The sequence below is a fragment of the Triticum dicoccoides genome, chromosome 4A, assembly GCF_002162155.2.
Source record: "Triticum dicoccoides isolate Atlit2015 ecotype Zavitan chromosome 4A, WEW_v2.0, whole genome shotgun sequence".
Taxonomy (NCBI): domain Eukaryota; kingdom Viridiplantae; phylum Streptophyta; class Magnoliopsida; order Poales; family Poaceae; genus Triticum; species Triticum dicoccoides.
In genome coordinates this window covers 706,366,025-706,388,708 of record NC_041386.1, presented here as the reverse complement: position 1 = coordinate 706,388,708, position 22,684 = coordinate 706,366,025, and the positions used below count along the sequence as shown (strand labels likewise).

The 22,684-nt window shown below is 44.9% G+C and overlaps 1 protein-coding gene across 1 annotated transcript; it reads right to left on the bottom strand.

Annotated features, from left to right (window-relative positions):
* Positions 1–4,939: 4,939 nt before the first annotated feature.
* Positions 4,940–8,590, bottom strand: LOC119288043. The gene is made up of 12 exons (XM_037567660.1): positions 8,191–8,590; positions 7,767–7,831; positions 7,570–7,648; positions 7,385–7,403; positions 7,167–7,286; positions 6,358–6,427; positions 6,221–6,264; positions 5,991–6,032; positions 5,841–5,900; positions 5,665–5,732; positions 5,444–5,501; positions 4,940–5,356 (listed from the first exon to the last, which is right to left on the bottom strand). The coding sequence occupies exons 1-12, from the start codon at positions 8,490–8,492 to the stop codon at positions 5,246–5,248; spliced, it is 1,038 nt and encodes a 345-aa protein (XP_037423557.1). The 5' UTR covers positions 8,493–8,590; the 3' UTR covers positions 4,940–5,245.
* Positions 8,591–22,684: the final 14,094 nt, after the last annotated feature.

Here is a 22,684-nt window from a genome sequence, read left to right as displayed (position 1 = left end):
GTATCAGTTGTCTGCTTTATATATAAAGCGGGGGGAACCCTTTATCTTACAATAGACAGCTGAAAGTTTTAGCCAGAATACACCAACAATTGAGGCAAAGAATAAATCAGAGGCAGTGAAAATTATCAGCCCTTGTGTTGCTCAATTTTAAACCCAGCTGGAAGAGGATCCAAGGGGAAGAACCCTACGGCAAAGTGGTCGGTGACGAGGCAGAAAGGAAGGGCGAGGGACGCGCCAACAATGCTGCCGAGCTGGTCCTCATTGACCGCGAAGCGCCTGGGCACCGGGGGCACCAACCCGGCTGGCGGTGAGAACTCCGGCGGCTCGTCGGAGGCGGAGGCGGAGTCAGGCTGCATGGCGACCTCAGGTTAGCTGACGTGGTCCTCCAGGTGCCGGTTGTGGGTGCCATGCGCGAGGAGAATAGAGGCGGGAAGCGGAGGCCGCGGCGACCATGCATCCGCCCGCGGCACGTGTTGCGGGAGGAGGAAGCTGCCGCAGGAGCGAGCGAGTGGACAGGAGCAGAGCGGGAAGGTATATCCACGAACTCGGTTTAAATTCAGAAAGATTGTTGTTATTAAATTCAGAAAGATGGTCGTAATCAGTTCCGTGTCAATTTCAGAACTCATCGAAATAGCAGTTCTTTCCCATAATTTTCTGCATGATTGGCAATGTTTTGAGTCCAAAATTTTGGAACTGATCGAAAGACCACCTCGACTCCAAGTGCTGCTAAGGAGTGGGGCGTTGCATGGACGGGAGAAGCAAAAAAGAGTTGATGGAGGTTGCCAGATCACGTGGCAGAGAGGGTAAACAGGTTTATTGGGTTGACACCGCACAACACACCCAAACCCAGGAGGAAGTGTAGAGGGTTGGGCTGCTGGGTGGCGTCGCCGATGCCACCTGCATGGGCACCAGCACAACATCAGGGGAGTCATTGGAGATGTTGAACGGGACAATCATGGCGGCCCAAGCCTTCGAAAGCATGTTGACGAAGCTTGCGGCAACGATGCAAGGCGATTGCAGCCCTGAACCTTGAAGGTGGAGTCAAAGCGGAATACATGAGCTGGTCAGTTTTCTTTAATATCTCAACTTCTGCCCTATCACACGACAAAATATTTGGTGTAGACAAGATACCAGCTGAATCAAACTGTTGTGTGCTAGACAGAAATCACATCTAGATTCCTGGCTATATAAGCTCATGGCAGCCTCGCAGAAATAGAAACAGAGGGCAGGATAGCTCAAATATGAATAAATATAGTGAAATATGCAGGATATATATATTGACCCCAACACCACCGAAGAACTTGGCAATCATGTAGCAAGTATGACACCAAGAACCATGTACAACTAATGAGCTGCTATTATTTATTGGACTTCTTTTTTCTTCCAAATCTATCTATCCATCCGGGTAGCATGTCCCATGATTTTTTTCATGCAGTCGACACTATCTGCATGATCTTCTTTTTTCAAATTCAATATCGAAAGCATTATAGCATAATATCATCCGTGAACTGTTGAAGTCATTTTTTATATTTTATTCCAATTTGACTAGTATGAAAAACATCGGTTCTATATGGTCTATAGGTCATGTGTTTGTAGGAAAGCCATGGCACACATGCTGGCTTTCCACATAGAAAATGTCTAAGTATCGTCCTCCTAAGGACATGTACAATGGTTGATAAGGCGGTCTTCTGTTATGTATTTAAGTCTTCTAAAGAAGCGAAAATAACATGCTACAGTGTGTATTATCTCTAGCAATTAATAGTTGCATGATCTTAAATGGGTGATTAAAATTAATCTAGAAAAAATTAATGACAGAAGACATCTGGTACATGACATAGGCTTCTATTTCTTATTAAGAGATCATCAATTAGCTTAATCATGCCCCCTCTTTATTTCGCATTCTTTCACTTCATCAGTTATCGTATGTAGAATTGTTAATATAATGCCACTGTACACAACCTTCCTCAATGTCACTCTCACTCGTCTCGCGCTTTCAACAGGCGGCCGGAACCACTACGCACCTTCCGGCCCTCCACCCCCGCACCTTGTGCTCCCCACTCGCCCATAGACCGGCATGCCGCCTCACTACGTCGAGTCTTCACCACCATCTTGCACGTTCATCATTCTACTATTTTGCTTCGTTCCGGCAATCATTAGTTTGCCAATGTTCTGTTTGGTTTTGCATTGATCTATAAAATGTTGGACATGAGTATTGCCAACTCAAATCATCATGTTCGTTTATCGTCTTTACTTCCTTCTTCCAATAAAGTATCCGGTGCTACATACTACATATGTACTTCTTTGCATCATAAATTTGACATGTTTCCCATGCTACAAAGTTTCATATCCGTACAGTTTCAGGTCACCATAAAAAAAATCTCAAGTGCGACAATTCACGGGCACCATAGCAAGTGGGTGAATACAACTAATATAACCAATGTGATTCTCTCAATTTAATGGTCAAATAAATATGCAAAGTACTATAATGGTAATGTGTATTGTTCTCGTGTCTCTCTCCTTTTTTAGTGATGGTGGTGCTCAGTAAGGTGATCCATGTGAGGCGAGAAGTATGACACTAAGGTGCACAAGGTATGAGTAGTAGCGTTAGTTAGGTTTGTTTTGGGGAGCGGGATATATAGATATATACAATACATGTTCTACCTTTTTTTTGGACAGTTGATAGAGTGTGTGAGGATGATAACGCCATAACGGTTGCCCAACTGTGAACAGAACTTGCCTCACTATTTAGGACTGCTTAACCTTTACGTGGTTAAGACTCACAAACGCTGGGCACCCGATCTGTTTTCTGAACTACGGGGGCAGCCAAGTAGTGGCCAACTCCTTACCGGCCAAAGTTTTGTTTCTCAGCAACTTGGATTGGATGTCATGGAAATTATTAAATACTTCTAAAAAAAGGCTTCAAATTCAGTTTATACACACACTGGATTTTCGATTAAAAAGCATACTAGGATCACACATAATGCAGTGCAATGTAAAGATTATTTTTTTCATGGATGTGTGTGTTTAACACGGTCTATCCATATCATGGAGCATGTAGATTACTCCTGGTCTATCCCACTGATTCTTGAGTCTTGTGTTGAGCTTATCAAAGCACTGCCCTTCGTAGAACATGACTATTAAGGTGACAACACGGATCTAAGGTCCGCCACACTCGCGTGGTGTGACATACGCTAATGTCCTAAATGCGCGTCTGACGGCAACTATACCCAAGGGAACTAGGTTGTAGAGCTCTTCGTGTGATCTTGCGTTGCCCTTTGCATACGGAGGTAGTAGCTCCGGATAATAGTGGCCAATGGGCAATTTGGTGGACCTTGGCACAATAGGATTGAACATTTTGAAGTGGTTCCGCCGCCTATAAGTGTTATTGAAACCCTTGGGCGTATAAGTCATCATCGCAAAGAGAAATGGTGGCTGTCCACCCAGGTTACACTGTCCAGCATGTTAAACATAATAAAACGGTTGGGTTGGCCCTCAAGAACATCCAGCCTGGGGGCAAGAAACCTAGGCAACATGACTTTTGGTGGGTCGCGACTGCCTAGATACCTCAGTTCCATCTAATATCTCAACTTGCAGTCACATCACACCACAAAAATTATATTCTAGATATGATACCTAGATCATCAATGTGATGGTTGGTACCTGAACTTGAATCTTAAATTCCTGGCTAAATAAGCTGAGGGCTGGATAGTGCAAACATGAGTGAATATGGTGAAATATGAGAGGGTATATATTGTGCTCAATGCAGCTGAAGAAACTTGGGAAGCATGCCACAAGTATGACACCAAATAACATGTACAACTCATGAGCTATACTGCTAATTGGATTATTACTTATGACGCAAAATCTATCATCCGTTAAGCATGTGCCAGGATTTTTCCGTGGTCTGTCACAATATCTGGATGATCATTCTTAGACTTGATTTTATATATACTCCCTCCGTCCTGAATTTCTTGTCACTAAAAAGGGTAGAAATTGGTGTATCTAGAGCTAAATATACGTCTAGATACATCCATTTCTGTAACAAGTAATTCGGGACGGAGGAGTAGTAAGTTGTACTAGTGCAAAACTATCATACTTGTCAAATTAATAATCTGCGGTGTGGGCCATATGGCTCGCGCATTTGTGCGGCTAGTTTTATCTTGTATTACCATATACTCCTGCTGTTCCTAAATATATGACGTTTTGGCAATTCAAATTATTTGTTGATAATTTTGTCATGTCACCCCCCAATTATTTGTTGATCTTACTTGTTATTAGATTACAACTTTACAGTATAATGTTGGACTCGAGTATTGCCTAACCTCTATTTCCCTTTTCCAATAAAACATTCAGCATTATTCACTGTAATTTATGGATCTCGTCTCTTCAAAGTACTAGGGATCTGCGGACCTCGGGAGGAGGAAGCGGGCGAGGGGAAAGGGAGAGGAGAGGATGCTGGATGCGGCGCTCAGGACCTTATCCCTTCACTCGTCTCGTCTCTTCAAAGTACTAGGGATCTGCGGACCTCGGGAGGAGGAAGCGGGCGAGGGGAAAGGGAGAGGAGAGGATGCTGGATGCGGCGCTCAGGACCTTATCCCTTCACTCGTCGCTACAGCAATGCGCGCACTACTCATAGATGAATAAAAGGAGACGTGGCTGGTGCCACTAGTTGGGCGCATGCACTAGCTCATCCTTTATATGTTCAATTTCTAGTTTCTCTACAAAACAAGTATTTCTAGTTTCTCTCTGCAAAAAAATAAGTATTTCTAGTTTCTACTCCCTTCGTTCCTAAATATAAGACCTTTTAGAGATTCCAATACAAACTGCATACGAAGCAAAATGTGTGAATCTACACTCTAAAATGCATCTATATATATCTATATGTAGTTTGTATTGAAATCTCTGAAAGGTCTTATATTTAAAAACGATATTTAAAAACGGAGGGAATACTACCTTATTTGCATATGTATGATTTTACACATTACATATGTCTTCCTTTGCATGTAAATCCAACATGTTCCCGTGCTACAAAATTTCATCTCCACATGGTTTCGCACAACCATAAAAAATCTCAAGGGTAACATTTGACGGTACTCAAGAATACTTGGCCTGGTTCTTCCTTCTCTACCATATAACCCCAGGTCGCCATCATAGCAAGTGGATGAATACAACTTTTACACTGCATTTGGGACTCGGCGGCTTATTGTAAAGAATATATTCTAAATCCATACTATATATCGACACTTCAGAGATTTTGGTACTGAGGATAGAGTGAATATGTTGCCCTTAGGTACTCTACGATCTCAGCGCTTTCGAACATCTTGACCCCCGTGTTAGGATCCTCGATATAAGGCGCCTGCAAAGACAATATGATAAATGTCACACACTACTAGGCCATGCAAAAGCAAAGGTTTAGCAACAGCATGTTCACAAGGTTCCAGACCTGAAAAAGGCCATGTTTCTTGAAAATTTCCTGTCGCTTGGGGCTGCCACGAGCACAACTGCAGCAAAAAAGTAAAAGTTAATTCCAATGTTTGACGCTACAAGGATGTATTGTGTCAACAAGATACTGCACTTATGGCATATATAAAAAGTAGATCCTATGATGGCTGAGTATTTAGCTTCTATTTACAGATTTTTCGTGAAGTTTCCAATATCGAATACCTGTGTAGCAGGTGTGGCAACTCCAATTCAACAAGGGCCTCTCGTGCTATTTTACAGAAAGGAGATCCCTGATGACAAAACATGTGCTCATCAGGTTCTCGAACTGGTACCACACGGGAACAAAAAGGAAATAATGACCCCAGATGCTATGGATGGGCATCAGAGAAGAATTAAACCTCGTATGCCCAGATCTCTATCGGCTGGGGTGGAAGCTTTGAAACAGTGTAGGAAGATCCCTGCAAACAATATGGGTCAGCCCGGTTTGAGCAAAAACATTCAGAGGGCACATACTGTATACATGCTTATATGGTTTACTGGCAATCTACCTTCCATACACGCCAAATCATAGCAAGCCCTGCTGTTATTGTCTACAAAATAAGCCATAAAGCATCAGCTTTTGCACAACTGATTACTAACTAATATTAAACCATCATACTTAAGTCAAACAGTAACAAAATCATGAACATATGGTAAATAAAGATCGCGTATAAATAAACGGTGATGTGCTTCTGAACATAGTCTATACTTTTGGATTATGGAATACTTAATTACTTACCGTAAATAGACCAAGCGATAGCATAATCGGGACAGTTCCATCACCTGAAAGACAAACACAGAGAAGGAGCTAACAGGAAGGACCCTGTGAGGAACAGGGCAAGCAAGGTCTGGTAAAATAAATGATGAGATACAAACCGTATGTGTCTGCAAGGTATTTTATAATGGCATCTGATTCATACATGGCAACTCCGGTGTTTGGATCCACCTGCAACATATGATTATCTTAAATGAAGATATAATTTTGCTTTCACACAGCATTTTTTTAGGCAACATAGAAGAACTAACGGTTTTGACTAATAACTGCAAAACACATTGCAGCAGAAGTCTGCAACAACATGACAAAACACCCGATGTCTGCTTACTAGTTAATGGCAAAACACATTGCAGCAGAGAACTGCAACAGTATGACAAATCATAACATGTCTGCTTACTAATGAATGACAAAACGCATGGCATTGCAGCATAAGACTGCAAAAATATGACAAAAAACCCATTTTGCCAGGAAACAAGAAGTTCAGAAATATTAATACCCCCTCTTACAAAATCTAAGAAGTTCTATCTTTGTCCTAAGTCAACCTGTATCAAGTTTAACCAAATTTATAGAAAGATACATCAACATTCACAACAGTACAACACCAAGTGAGTATATTATAAAACATATTTCATAATGGATTTAATGATACTAAGTTGATATTGTAGAATGTAGATGTTAGTACAATTCTCTATAAAGTTGGTCAAACATGAAGAATATTGACTTAGAATAAACCAATAACTTCTTACATTTCGGAACATAGTGAGTATTAGTTAATGGTGATTCTGCTGGGCTCATGCTTGTTTGTCGAACATAATTCAGAAACTACATTAGAGAGATATGTAAAATTGGAAATGGTAGCGATCACATATAACCTAACAAACCATAGAACTGGTGAGGAATTCTTGCATACCATGTAAGGGAACTGTTTCTTCCCACCCATCTCTAAAACCTTTGGACGAAATGTTGGCCCCTTTTGAGGACAGGGGTAAAATAAAACATCAAGGTCCAACACGGATACCATCTCTCTCACCTGAAAATTGTACATGGCAACCATAAACACCGAGATTTTCCAAACATGGAAAATGACAACTACAAAATGCAGATGCAGTAAACTAAAAGGACATTCACCTTTCGACAAAATGGACATCTGAAAGTTTTAGCCAGAATACACCAATAAGTGAAGCCACGAATCAGAAGCAAAGAAAAATATTAGCCCTTGGTATATATAAAAAAGCATGTCCAATTATAGATATGCAGGACCATCATTTTTCTCAATGGAAAGTTACGAATCTCAATTGAAAGAAAACTCATACCCTTCAAACTCGTATATCTCGATAGGTTTTTCTGGTCGACGGCACTGATCTATCTTTGAGGTCTCCTTCACCTTCAGACCTTAAATAAGAAACAAATGTATTTGTGTACTACTCCTTTAAATTGAAACATAATAGGCACTGAACAAGTAAAATAAAATGATCTTAGCTAGCAAAAATGGGGAATTAGAGAAATTCACCTAGAAATTCCAGAGAGTATTGGTCTGGGGGTATTTTGTCAGCGGAGACTAGTGATACCGAGTATCTGCACATCGCAGGCACATAGAAATGAGAAACCGACCACTAGATATGAATACAGCTCAATGTGAGACGAAATCTTCAAACTGAAGAGGAATTTCCCATTCGCATTTCTTCGCCGGCGACGGTACTGAGCTAATTTTCGCGGATCACTGACACCAAATTAACCAGGCACTGCTAATTATTGACACCAAAGTAACTACACGTTGCTAATTACTACGAGTACTAATTATTGACATCGAAGTAACTACACATTGCGAATTGCTGAAGCAGTAGCAGCTCATTTGGACAGATTCACTGTGGTTCTTAATCGGAACAGATTTTCATCTTACAAGCCCAACTGGAGAAGGATTGGAGGGGACGAACCCTAGGACGAAGAGGCCGGTGCCGAGGCGGAAAGGCAGGGCGAGGGCCGCGCCGGCGACGCTGGCGAGCTGGCCATCCTTGACCGCGAAGCGCTTGGGCACCGGAGGCGCGAACCCTGCCGGAGGCGAGAACTCCGGCGGCGCGTCGGGCGTGGAGGTGGGGGCAGAGGCGGAGGCGGACTCGGGCTGCGCGGCGACCCTGAGGGTGGCTGACGCCGTCCTCCGGGTGCAGGTGGCGGCGGTGGTGGTAGGCGCGGCGCGCGAGGAGAGGCAGGGCGGGAAGCGGAGCGCCGCCGTGGCCATTTACCCGCCGCGCACGGCGCGACGCGAGCGGAGCGGGAGAAGGAGGCGCGAGTGGACAGGGAGGGGTGGGGAGCGTAGCTCAGCTGCTCGAAGGGGAGAAAAATATCCCTCCACGAGCTTCCACTGGCTTCAGTGGGTAGCTCGCCTGCTTGTACTGTACTACATTTTCTTTCTCCAAGTGAACCTTTTATTTAACATTTTACTATATGAACAAGGATGGATTTTCTTTCAAAAACAAAATATCTCGACGAACTTATGTTGCAATGATCCAATGCAATCGGTGGATCGAGGGAAAGGATGAATACATTGTGCTCATCCTGTTGACACTGCACTGGTTGATTCTTTTGCCCGACTAGCTACTTTTTTCCTTTTTTTCTAGCGAGAAGGCTAAGTCTATATATTAAACTTGTATAATTCTTAGTCCTTAGTACATCGACTTGTCATCTTACTACGCCACATTGAGCAAGCTGGACCGCAATTCTCAATCCAGGATAGCCCCCTCCGGCTATACGGAGAAGCCTGTTAATTAACTCAATTTTAGGTATTGATACGAACCCTTGACATATTTGAGAATCATTCCTAGGAAAACAAAATATACATAGGCCCCTCCTGCTTCAAGGTTTTGAAAACCCATTGAAGATATGAGTCATGGAATGGAAGGCAGCATATGAACTGGTCAGTTTCCTCTAATATCTACACTGATGCCATGACGAAACAACAGTTTTACCCTAGCTTAATAGATGATGCGTGGTAGATAAAAGCTGCATTCTGATTTTCGAGTAAGCAATCAGAGATCTAAGTGGATCTTGCAAACATGAACTACAAAATATGAGAGGTTATATAGAGAGCCTAACACACCAAGAAACATGGAAAAGAAATGAAAACATGTAGCAAGTATGATACCGAGGTACATAACATATGAGCACTACAGTTAGTTAGGCTGTTTTTTAAGGTGAGGAAGGTGCAACTCATACCTCTTAAACCTTAAACTAATTATGATGAGCGATTTGTGAGTCGTGTCCACTGTTCCATGGCTATCATGATCATTGGAGGCACGAAGAACTACCAGGCCAATTGTTACAAAATAACTTACTCTATGCAACTGCTATACCGCTACAGCACACTAGATTTAAAAAATCATACACTAGATTATGTTAACAACACTTTCTTTGATGGCAATTAACTAGCTTGACTTACCTCCCTAGATAGTTCTTTTACTGCGGGAATAACATATTATAATTAACTTCATGCATTCCTTAGATTTATTTTGTTAGCGACTTTGTAACGCCCCGGATTTGATGCGCCAAGTCTCTTCTAGCTATTCGTCGTAGTTGCCATGTCATTTGCTTGCGTGTTGCTTTTTGCCATGTCATCATCTGCATTTCATCTGCATGTTTTTCAAAACTTGCATCCGTTCGGGTTCCACCGGTTCTTTCCGTTGTCCATTCAGAGCACAGGCACACTCGCACGCGCCCGTCGCACCTCTCAGACCTTGTTTTGTGAGCCGCCGAATAACGTCTCGGAATGGACCGAGATTTGCCGAGTGGCCTTGGTATATCACCGGTAGACCGCCTATCAAATTTCGTTCCATTTGGAGGTCGTTTTATGCCCCAACGCTTAACCGAAACCCCTCTCTCTTTGCAGCCCAGCCCCTCTTCACCACAACCCATGAGCCCATCCAAACCCCCTCCATGCTCTCGGTCGTTCGATCGTGATCGTGTGGGCGAAAATCGCACCTTATTTGGACTCTCCTAGCTCCTCCTACCTATATGAAAGATCGAGGATGTCGCTTAGAGGGGGGGGTGAGTAGGCGCTTTAAAATAATTACGGTTTAGGCTTGAACAAATGCGGAATAAACCTAGCGGTTAATTTGTCAAGCACAAAACCTACAACAACTAGGCTCACCTATGTGCACCAACAACTTATGCTAAGCAAGATAAGCAACTATGTGATAGCAAGATATATGACAAAGAACAATATGGCTATCACAAAGTAAAGTGCATAAGTAAAGGGGCTCGGGTAAGAGATAACCGAGGCACGCGGAGACAATGATGTATCCCGAAGTTCACACCCTTGTGGATGCTAATCTCCGTTTGGAGCGGTGTGGAGGCACAATGCTCCCCAAGAAGCCACTAGGGCCACCGTAATCTCCTCACGCCCTCGTAAAATGCAAGATGCCGTGATTCCACTAAGGGACCCTTGAGGGCGGTCACTGAACCCGTACAAATGGCGCCCCATCACCGAACCCGTACACTTTGGCAACCCTTGGGGGCGGTCACCGGTACTCGTCAAATTGCTCGGGGCGATCTCCACAACCTAATTGGAGACCCCGACGCTTGCCCGGAGCTTTACACCACAATGATTGAGCTCCGAACACCACCAACCGTCTAGGGCGCCCAAGCACCCAAGAGGAACAAGCTCAAGGGCACCAAGCACCCAAGAGTAATAAGCTTCTCAACTTGTAACTTCCACGTATCACCGTGGAGAACTCAAACCGATGCACCAAATGCAATGGCAAGGGCACACGGAGTGCCCAAGTCCTTCTCTCTCAAATCCCACCGAAGCAACTAATGCTAGGGAGGAAAATGAGAGGAAGAATAAGAAGGAGAACACCAAGAACTCCAAGAACTAGATCCAAGGGGTTCCCCTCACATAGAGGAGAAAGTGATTGGTGGAAATGTGGATCTAAATCTCCTCTCTCTTTTTCCTCAAAAACTAGCAAGAATCCATGGAGGGATTGAGAGTTAGCAAGCTCGAAGAAGGTTAACAATGGGGGAAGAACACGAGCTCAAAGGATAAGGTTGAATGGGGAAGAAGACCCCCTTTTATAGGAGCTCCCGAATCCAACCGTTATGCTCACAGCCCGCACAGAGCGCTACCCCTTCGAAACACAACAGCGAGGAGGCAAAAAGGCCAAAAGAACCTTCGGAGCGGTAGTACCGCTCTCCCTCACGGTACTACCACTCGACCTCACGGTACTACCGCAAATGGTAGCGGTACTACTGCTTGCGAGCGGTACTAAAAAAATACTTTTGTGCCTACTTCCGCTGAGCAAAACACGAGATTTTGGTCCGGAGCGGTACTACCGCTCAGGAGCCGCGGTAGTATTGCTCTGGAGCGGTAGTAAAAAATTACATCCGCTCAAGTCGCGGTAGTACCGCTGCAGCCTTTACCAAAACAGCCACAACTTTTGCAAATGGACTCCGAATTCAACGAAACCAAGTTTGTTGGAAAGCTAACGACCTGGGCTAACACAATCTTGATAGAAATATCAAGAATAAGCAAATGAGGAAAGTCCCAAAGGAAAAAGGTGAGAACCCTTCCTCGGAAAAGACCGGTAAAACCTCCAACACCGAAAACATTATAGAAGACGCATGTGAACTCCATTTTCGATGAACTCAAGCTTGTCATCAAGATGACCATAAGCTCTAAGACTCACAAAGAGAACCAAACAAGAACCAAGAAACATGATGCAAGGATGCAAGGGTTTGAGCTCTCTACTAATGATACGATCAAGCTACCAACTTGAGAGCCCCCCTTGATAGTACGGCAAACGATCATATAACCCGGTCTCCCTACTACCACCATGAGACCGATAAAATAGAAAACCTATCAAGGGCAAACCTTTGCCTTGCACATGGTCCACTTGAGCTAGATGATGACGATCGTGACTCCCTCAAGATGGACCACCTTTCTTGATTGCGTTGGCTCGATGAAGACTAGATGATTGCTCCCCCATAGTCCACTATGGGTGAGCCACTCTTCGGCTCATCTTCACAAGTCCATTGACACCACAATGGATGGAAAGATTCAAGCGCTTGATCTCTTCGTGATGCTCCACTTGAACTTGCACACGGCAATCTTGATGACGATCACCACTTGATGTCATCCTTTCCATGGGTTGTATGATATCTTCCTCTTGATGCAAGCCCATGGATACGTACCTAACCCCACATAGAACTCTCACATAGACCATGGGTTAGTACACAAAGTGCAATGGACAATGCTTACCATACCATGGGATCACTTGATCCCTCTCGGTACATCTTCTACGCTTTGTGAGTTGATCAACTTGATTCACTATTGACTTAGTCTTGATCAACCTTAAATCTTTGCAACTCTCTTCATTTGGATGATGTATTGAAGGTAAACATGAATGGTCACACAACCTTCTTCTTCAAGACATGCTTGCAATAAGCTCAACACTCGCATGACCAATCTTTGGATAATTCCTTAATAGCACCTTGGTCAACTCATAAACTCCTTGAAACCAACACATGGACTTTAAGAAAATCCTATGGACAAATCCTTCAAATATAACTCAAGACAACCATTAGTCCATAGAGATTGTCATCAATTACCAAAACCAAACATGGGGGCACCGCATGTTCTTTCACTATATATAGGTGCCTCCCCCTCCAAATTCGCGGATGAAAACCCTAGACTTCTTCCCCTCGCGTCGCCGGACCTTTTCGCCCCACCGACGGACATGTCCGCCGCCATCGTCCGCCCTATCCGCCGCGGCCCGCAGCCATTGGCCTCGCGCCACCTGTCCTGCGCGCCGCCCTGCGTGCTCCCGCCGCCGCCGGCCCGCTCGGCCCGGGGCGGGCCCTCCCGGCTCATCTGGCCGCGCCGCCGCCCCCTCGGCCTCCCGCTCGCCACATCACCCAGCGCCGCCGCCCGCTGTCGCCATCGCCGTCCCCGCCGCCGGAGCTGCGCTCCTTCGACCCCGCCGCCGACGCGTCTTCCCCGCCGCCGGGTCGTCGCCGGAGCGCGTCGCCCCAGATAGATCCGCGCCGCTGGTGGCCTCCCCTCCTCCACCGAGACTCCTCGCGCCGCCTCCGGCCGCCGCACCGCTCGCCGGACTCGTCGCCGGTCGGATCCGGTGGATCGGGACGAGATCCACCAGCTCATCCATCCAAACGGCCCCTCCGTCCCGGATCCCTCCATCCCGCATGGCTCCGTCCTATTTTCTGCGAGGTTGGAATTCCACCAAGTCCCAAAATTGTTGCATTATGTTGCTCTGTTCATCATGTCATAACTTCTTGTGTGCTGCTCCGATTTGTGCATATAATATATCAAAATGTTCATCATAAGGTGCTCTACATTTTGTTCTATTGTGCCATGCTTGTTTGAGTTCATCTTGATGCCCTAATCATCATTGCAAGAGTGCTATATGATGTTAACCAGTTGAAATTGTTAGAACTTGGTGATTTCTCTTTTTCATTGCATTTTGTGTGTGCATCCTATGAGCTTGATGTCTACATGAGTTTTGAGCTAGATCATGACATCTTTACTTTGGTGCAATACATGTATTTTTGTGTGCCCTGTGGTGAGTGAATCAAGCTCGTGAAGTAGGGTACTTGCTGTTACTGTTTTGCTAGGCTGAATCTGTTATATCTTGATGCTATGTAAACCTGCTGCTACAAGTCATTCTATATATAATTTGGATTCCATGCATTTGTTTGCCATGATAAGTTCATGTAGCATGTTCTTTGATAGCTCTAAACCTTGCAACCTGATGTTATTTCTGCCATGTCCAATGATTACTGCTAAGTCTGTGAAACTGTTATTATTTGCAATCTTGCCATGTCCTTTTGAGCATGTTATAGTGTTTTCTGGAGATAGCTCAGTGTTCATGTTTTGTCGTGCTTTACCTGTACATCATGTCCATGCCTTTTGTTTTCATGTTGAGGTGCTGTAGCATATTGTTTTGATGCTTGTTAGATGCCTATTTGCTGTTTTGGACAGCTTGTCCTTTAAACTTGTTTCATGTGTATGTGTTGAACCGTTGCTCCGTTTTGAGTGTGCTCTATATGAAACTTGTTTAGTTTTGCATGTAGTTTCATATTACCTTGTTGCATCCATGTCTTGAATGTGTCTGTTTGATGTTTGAGTGCCTTTTGCATCAATGCCATGTTTAACTTGTTTTGCTCATATCTTCTAGGTTGTAGCTCCGAACTAAATGAACTTTATATGAAACTTGACTAGAATTTCGTGTAGATCATCTTGGTGCATTTTGACTTGCTGTTTAAAAACTTGAACATACGGTTTATTCAGATCTGGACCAATTTTGAAATTTGCATATGAGGACTTATCGGATTTGTTACATGCTATTTCCGGCCTCATTTAAACTTGCTTTGATGTGTTGCTCTTGTATGCATCATCTCTTGCCGTGAGCAGCTGCATGTAGCCTTGTCATGCATCATGCTTGGTTGTGCATCATGCCTTGTTATGTGTTGTGTGTTTACCATGTGTTTGCTTCTTTCCGGTTGTGCTCCTTCTCGTTAGTTCATGTTTCGTTGCGATCGTGAGGATTCGTTCGTCTATGCTTGGTTCGTCTTCGTGGATTCATCTTCTTCATGGACTCGTTCTTCTTCCTAGCGAGATTTCAGGCAAGATGACCACTACCCTGGATCTCACTACTATCATTGCTATGCTAGCTGCTTCGTTCTATCGCTATGTTGCGCTACCTATCACTTGCTTATCAAGCCTCTTCAAATTGCCATGTCAGCCTCTAACCTTTTTCACCCTTCCTAGCAAACTGTTGCTTGGCTATGTTACCGCTTTGCTCGGCCCCTCTTATAGCGTTGTTAGATGCAGGTGAAGTCAAAAATTGCTCCATGATGGACAGGATTATTATGTTGGGATATCACAATATCTCTTATTTAATTAATGCATCTATATACTTGGTAAAGGGTGGAAGGCTCGGCCTTATGCCTAGTGTTTTGTTCCACTCTTGCCGCCCTAGTTTCCGTCATACCGGTGTTATGTTCCTTGATTTTGCGTTCCTTACGCGGTTGGGTGATTTATGGGACCCCTTGACAGTTCGCTTTGAATAAAACTCCTCCAGCAAGGCCCAACCTTGGTTTTACATTTGCCTCACCTAAGCCTTTTTCCCTTGGGTTTCCGGAGCCCGAGGGTCATCTTTATTTAACCCCCCCCCGGGCCAGTGCTCCTTTGAGTGTTGGTCCAAAACGGGCAGACAGCGGGGCCACCACGGGGCAACTCGAGGGCTAGTTTTACTCGTAGGCTGACCTATCCGGTGTGCCCTGAGAACGAGATATGTGCAGCTCCTATCGGGATTTGTCAGCACATCGGGCGGCTTTGCTGGTCTTGTTTTACCATTGTCCAAATGTCTTGTAAACCAGGATTCCGAGTCTGATCGGGTCTTCCTGGGAGAAGGAATATTCTTCTTTGACCGTGAGAGCTTGTGATGGGCTAAGTTGGGACACCCCTGCAGGGTATTATCTTTCGAAAGCCGTGCCCGCGGTTATGTAGCAGATGGGAATTTGTTAATGTCCGGTTGTAGATAACTTGACACTTGACTTAAGTAAAACGCATCAACCGCGTGTGTAGCCGTGATGGTCTCTTTTTGGCGGAGTCCGGGAAGTGAACACGGTTTTGGGTTATGTTCGACGTAAGTAGGAGTTCAGGATCACTTCTTGATCATTGCTAGCTTCACGACCATTCCGTTTGCTTCTCTTCTCGCTCTTATTTGCGTATGTTAGCCACCATACATGCTTAGTCGTTGCTGCAACCTCACCACTTATCCTTTCCATTCTCTTTAAGCTTTGCTAGTCTTGATACCCATGGTAATGGGATTGCTGAGTCCTCGTGGCTCACAGATTACTACAACAACAGCTGCAGGTACAGGTTTTGCGATGATCATGACGCGAGAGCGATGTTTGCTTGTTTTGGAGTTCTTCTTCTGCTTCTTCTTCGATCAGGGGATAGGTTCCAGGTCGGCAGCCTGGGCTAGCAGGGTGGATGTCGTTTGAGTTTTTGTTTGTGATTCATCTGTAGTCGGATGTTGCTCTTATGTATTGTGATGTTGTATTCGTGTGACATTGTATGCCTCTTGTATGTATCCCCATCTATTATGTAATGTTGATGTAATGATATCCACCTTGCAAAAGCGTATCAATATGCGGTTCTATCCTTGATGGGACCTTCGAGTCTCTTTAGGATAGTATCGCATATTGGGCGTGACAGACTTCCAATCAGTATTGATGATAAACAAGCATAGAATGGCCATTTTGTAAGGAATACTTGGGGTGTGGACCCTTTTTCTTTAAACATGGGGCGTGGGCCCTTTAAATTGCACATATGTCCAAAATCTAAAACACACTAATCCTCTTCGGATTTGAGGTTGATCACTGACGGCTTGCCGGAGCGCGACACCTCGCTATTGTGGGTGTGCCGCCATGGCACCGACTCGTCAACATAGTCGTTTGTGTCGATCTCGGCGAAGAGAGTGTCCCGCTCTCAATCTGTCTCATCCAAGAAATGTCGATTCGCGATCGAGTGCCTCCTGCCCATTGGTGATGGAGTGCCCAAAGGCAAGCTGAACCTCCATCACCTACGTGTCGCCGGAGATCCAGGCAACCTCCTTCCACCGCCCGGTGCTTCTTCTTCTCTGCCATGGCCTTCTCGTACTCCCGCTCTACCTCCTCCCACAAGAGGATGTGAATGTGGTCGCCGGCATCATCCTCTTCCTCCGCGTCTAGCTCCTCGGCCTTTGTATCAACCCCTTACGCCTCGCTCCTCGCCACCTCTTCCTATACCTCCTCCTCATCTTCCGAGTTGGCCATCCTTGATAGCCAAGCGCCTGGGCACCGGAGGCGCGAACCCGGCTGGCGGCGCGAACTCCAGTGGCCCGTCGAAGGTGGAGGTGGAGGCAGAGGCGGGGCGGATTCGGGCTGCGCGGCGACCCTGAGGGTGGCTGACGCCGTCCTCCGGATGCAGGTGGCGGCGGTGGTGGTAGGTGCAGCGCGCGAGGAGAGTAACACGGGAAGCGGAGCGCTGCCGTGGCCATTTGCCCGCCACGCGCGGGGCGATGCGAGCGGAGCGGGAGACGGAGGCTGCCGCTGGCACGCGCGAGTGGACAGGGAGGGGTGCGGAGTGTAGCCGAGGGAGCTGCTCGAACGGGAGAAAGATATCCCTCCACCAACTTCCGCTGGCTCACTGGGTAGCTCTCCTTGTATTGTAGTAGTAGCTCACTGAGTATCTTGAAAAACGATTTTATATTGTGAGATCGATAAAATACTAGTATTGTTATTATTATTTTCTCTAAACTCATCTTTTATTTAAAAAATGATATGAACTAGGATTTTATTTCAAAAACAAAATATCTCGGCAAACTCATCTTGAAATGATCCAATTCAATCGGTGGATAGAAATAAAAGGATGATTACACTACACCCTGATTGCTATGATCTGGATCAACCGGTTGATACTTTTGCCCGGCTGGCTACTGTTTCTTTTCTCTTTTTTCTTTTTTGCAAGAAGGCTAAGGCTATGTGTTAAATTTGTATATCTCTTAGTTCTCGGTACATCGGCACGTCTTATTTGGCATTGGCGCACGTTGAGCAAGCTCGATGCCGTATCTTCTTCCCGGCTAGCCCCCTTTGGTTGTACAGAAAAGCCAGTTGATTAGCTTAAATTCAGGTACTGATTACAACACCTTGCATGAGTGAGAACCGATCCTAGGTAAATAAAATATATGTATGGGCCTCCTGCTTCAAGGTATTGAAACCCCATTGAAGATACAAGTCATGAGACTGTAGGTAGTACGTGAGCAGGTCAGTTTCCTCTAATATCTACACTGATGCCATGACGAACCCCTAGCTTAATAGATGATATGTGGTACATAAAAGCTGCATTCTGATTTCTGAGTAAGCAATCAGAGATCTAAGTGGATCATACAAACATCAACTAGGAAATATGAGAAGCTATATAGAGAGCCTAACACACCAAGAAACATGACAAAGAAATGAAAACATGTAGCAAGTATGATACCAAGGTACACAACTTATGAGCACTACAGTTAGTTAGGCTGTTTTTTAAGGTGAGGAAGCTGCAACTCTTACTCATACCTCTTAAACTTTAAACTAATTATGAAGAGCGATTTGTGAGTCTCCAAGCATCTGTGTCCACTGTTCCTTAGCTATCATGATCCTTGGAGGCACGAAGAACTACCATGCAATTTGTTACAAAATAACTTACTCTATGCAACCGTTATACCGCTAGAACACTAGATTAAAAAAAATCATACACTAGATTATGTTAACAACACTTTCTTTGATGGTAATTAACTAAGCTTGACTTACCTCCCTAAATAGTTTTTTTTGGGGGAATAGCAGATTATAATTAACTTCATGCATTACTTGGATTTATTTTGTTAGTGACTCTCCAACCAATATTGATGGTAAACAAGCATGGCAATGTAGCACAATGTGTTGGGTATAATGGCCTTTTCTAAAGAATTGCACATGTGGATCAAATGCCGCGATGAGTAGGTTCCTATAGCTCAGCTGCTCAAGCGGGAGAAGGATATTTTCTTATATCTAAGGTCGTACTAAATTCTTATGTGTTCGTCTGCTAGAAGAAAAAAAAGGCTTTTCCAGAATTTCGTACATGGACGGCACGCTGTGGCCCAGCGAAGCCAGCAGATTTATTTTTCTTCCCACGCAGCTGAGAAAATTCTACTTTCCGTACAGGGTGACAAATAGTCGGAGCTTCGCACAAGACAACAAAATAATGGGCTGGCCCATTTCCCTTTCTTTCTATGTTTACTTCTATTTTTGTTCTCTTTCCCCTATCAATTTTTTTCTTTCAAGTTTATTTTGCTTATAGAATTTATTTCATAAATTCAAAACTCTCAAAAAATGTTTAGAATTAAAAAGAACAAATTATAAAAAATGTTCAAAATTCCTTGCTTTGTGGCCTACCGTTGTGGAGACCCTTGTTTTGGATTACACATCAATTGTCATTCATGTTGCTACCCACAAAAAATATATTATTTGTCCCGTTGCAACCCACGGGCATATTTGCTAGTCTACTAATGAGGCAAGGTGTGTTTCTCTGTTTTTTCATCCATTCACCGTTGAAATTTATTTTTCTATCCGATGTGGTACTACATTTTTGTGCGTACATCTATTTCTTTAGCAATCCAGAATTTTGTACTTGGACCGCACATACTGTGGCCGAGCGAAGCCAGCCCACTTATTTGACAGCCCATGTAGCAAAGAAAGCATATTTCTGGCCCTATGCGGTAGATAGTCGGTGTTCGCACAGGGCGCCTAAGACTGGGCTGGCCCATTTTTTTCTCCCAAATTTATTTCTATTTTTACCTTATTTCGTCATTCAATTTTTTTTAAAAAACAGAATTGGAATTTCTTTCAAATTTATGGAAAATGTTCGAATTACAGTATTGTCTTCCCCTTTTTAAAAATGTTTGGAACATTAATTTAATTTCTCGTTCCATTTTTTAAATTCATAAATATTTGAAAATTAGTTTGGATTATTTAAAAAAATAATCTAGATTTTAAATATATTATTGTTTTAGTAAAATGTTCAGTGATTCAAAATAATATCTGCTTTAAAAACAAATTTTATTAAATTTTTCGAATGTTCAAAACACATTCCATTTTCAAAAGTTGGTCATAAATAAAAAAAAATGTTTGTTTTTGATAAAAGGTTCATGTGTGCAGAAAATGGTGTGGTTTCAAATTTTGTTCATGTTTTTTTTCCAAAATGGATAGAATATTAGATACATTGTTTGTAATTTCAAAAAATGTTCATGTTTCCAAGAATATTCGGCAATTCATATTTTTTTAAAAATTCAAAGAATGTTTTAAAAATCTGACGTTGCACTATGTTCTTAAATATGCGTGTTGGCCATTGGTTAGCAGTAGGCGTTTGTTGCCATGGCTAGCGGCACATGATCAGGTAAGGTCATGCGTTCAATCATTCAACACGTCGTTTTTTTGGATTATTACTCGTGCCTTGCAAACATAGATTATTTTGGTGCCTGCCAGTGTGTTAGCCAAGACGAAACTGTTGTGCGTCCCACGAGCTATTTGATGCAACTAGATTTTGTTCCGTTCATTCCACACGTAGTTCCCCAATTTTTCGGTTATCCCTCGGTTGGGCCAAACTAGACCTGCCATGTATTTCATTTTCTGTTGGGCGGACGAGCATCAAAAAATAAAGGGCGCGAGGGGATTGAACTATGAACCTTCCCTATTATGCCAACGGATAAAACCAACTCAGCTAGCTTGCAATTATGATAGGAAACAGATAGGAACAGTCCCATCTTGGAATTTTATACTAAATCACACCAGTTTTTATATGTCCCTAAATGTCTGAAAATAAGGAGGTTGTATGAGAATAAGGAAATTATCTCAAGAATCAAGAGCAGAGCGAGAGACTTCAAAAATTATTGCCGGAGGTAACTTGCATGTGCCAATAAAAGACAATATGCTATTTGGCTATAATGAAAAAAAATTGTGGGCATGTGCTAATAAAAAATTGTGAGCGCCAAAATAGTTGAGATAATAAACCCTGACAATGAAGGGACATTCATGCCTGGTTGTGTGTTGATTATGTCAATGGAACATAATTAATGAACTGCAATTACTAATCCATCTAGTTACGTCATCGTTGGAGAAAATAGACGAAACAATAAGGACGCAACCACAACTCTGAGACGAAGGTGGACCAGGAGGAAAAAAAGGTACCATTGGGTGGTCGCCACCATGTCGACTAACCCTACCACTATCAATATCTCGTGGGCCAAACATGACTCGTGAGAAGACCGCAGTTCTTCGCTCTGTCGCCCACTGCCGTGGAGACCGTTTTTGATGAACACATCAATTACTCTCCCGCTGCTTCTTGCAACAAAAGTTACTCCCCGTTGCAATGCACCAGCGTATGTGCTAGTAGTATGAAAATACATTTCATGATGCATCTGATAATATTGCCTTCATATATATTGTGAGGCCAACTACAATGCACTACTCCAAATGGTCCGGCCGCGTCCGTTTGGGGTAAACGGACAGACGCATGGCCCAAGACGCAACCGAATCCACAAAAACGTCTGTTTGGCGTCTGACCCGCTCCATTTTCGGCGCAAAAACGTCAAACGGATGCGAACGTGGCCGCTCCGCGTCTGCCTCGGGCCCACTTGGCAGCCAACCACCTAAATCTCACCGGCCACATTGACTACGCACGGGCGAGGGCCTCACCTGGCATCCACCCTAGCAGAGCGGTCTTCGTGCTTCTTAATGTGGAAGTCGTGGACCGGTGGGAGTCCACACTTGCACTTCCCACTCCGGCGACGCATGCCTCCTCGAACCTCAACATTCAAACCCTAGCCCGCCGCTCCTCCACCCCGCGACCTCCTCTGGCGGTCACCATGGGATGGCATTGGATCCCTGGCCGCAAGGGCAAGCACGACCACGAGGCCAGGTCCTCCTCCGTCCGTCGACCACGCCGCTCTACTCCTTCACCTCTACCACCCACCTTCCACATCGCGCCACCGGCGGCCGGATCTCGCTTGCGCCTGTATGTCATGGCGGAGGTGTGCAAGCGTTATTGGGAGGCACGGACGCCCCTGCCATGGATGAACGTGCACCTCCCCAATAACCGGCACCTCTCCGTGGATCGGCTGCCCATTCTCCCGATCCCGGTGAGCGGACGAGCTCGTCGGGAGGAGATCAACCGACGACGTCGTGCACGCCTGCCACCAGACCTCATCGATGACTGGAGGTACGTCGTTGACTCCCCTCTATGGGATACATGGCTCCGCGATGAACACGACATACGCCGCCAGTATTTCTTTGTTGGTCGTGCTTCGGGCCCGACAAGGCCGCGCTCCGAGCATCACGCACACGCCTGCAGGTTGCCCCAGCCACGTGGGCGTAGGCTGGTTCACGGCCTGACTCCGACGCCCTCGCCGTCGCCGTCACCGCCACCGACACGCTCCAATGACGCCCGAGGAGGAGGAGCAACTCATGCGGCAGGTGATGGAGGACTCTGTCCGCACCCACGACGAGCACCAATGACAGGGCCTCGAGGAGATGATGGCGCTGTCAGCGGCCAGCGACGTGGCCTTCTCGGAGCTGGATGCCGTTGTCAAGGAGGAGACCATGCAAGAGGCGCCGAGGGAGGAGGCACCCACGAGTGGAACCTGGCCTTGGTTGGGCAGTCCTGGATGTGGACAGAGACCGTGTCGTGCATGCTCGAGGTGGACGGCAGCCATAGGTCACCATCCCCTTCGCGTGAAGAGGTCGTGCAGCTGCCACTGCAGCCCGCACAGCAGGCACCTCCGGCCTTGCAGGGGACGTCATCCCATCTCTGGCAACCACCTCCTTAGGTCAACCACACCGGTGACGATGAGTAGCTGG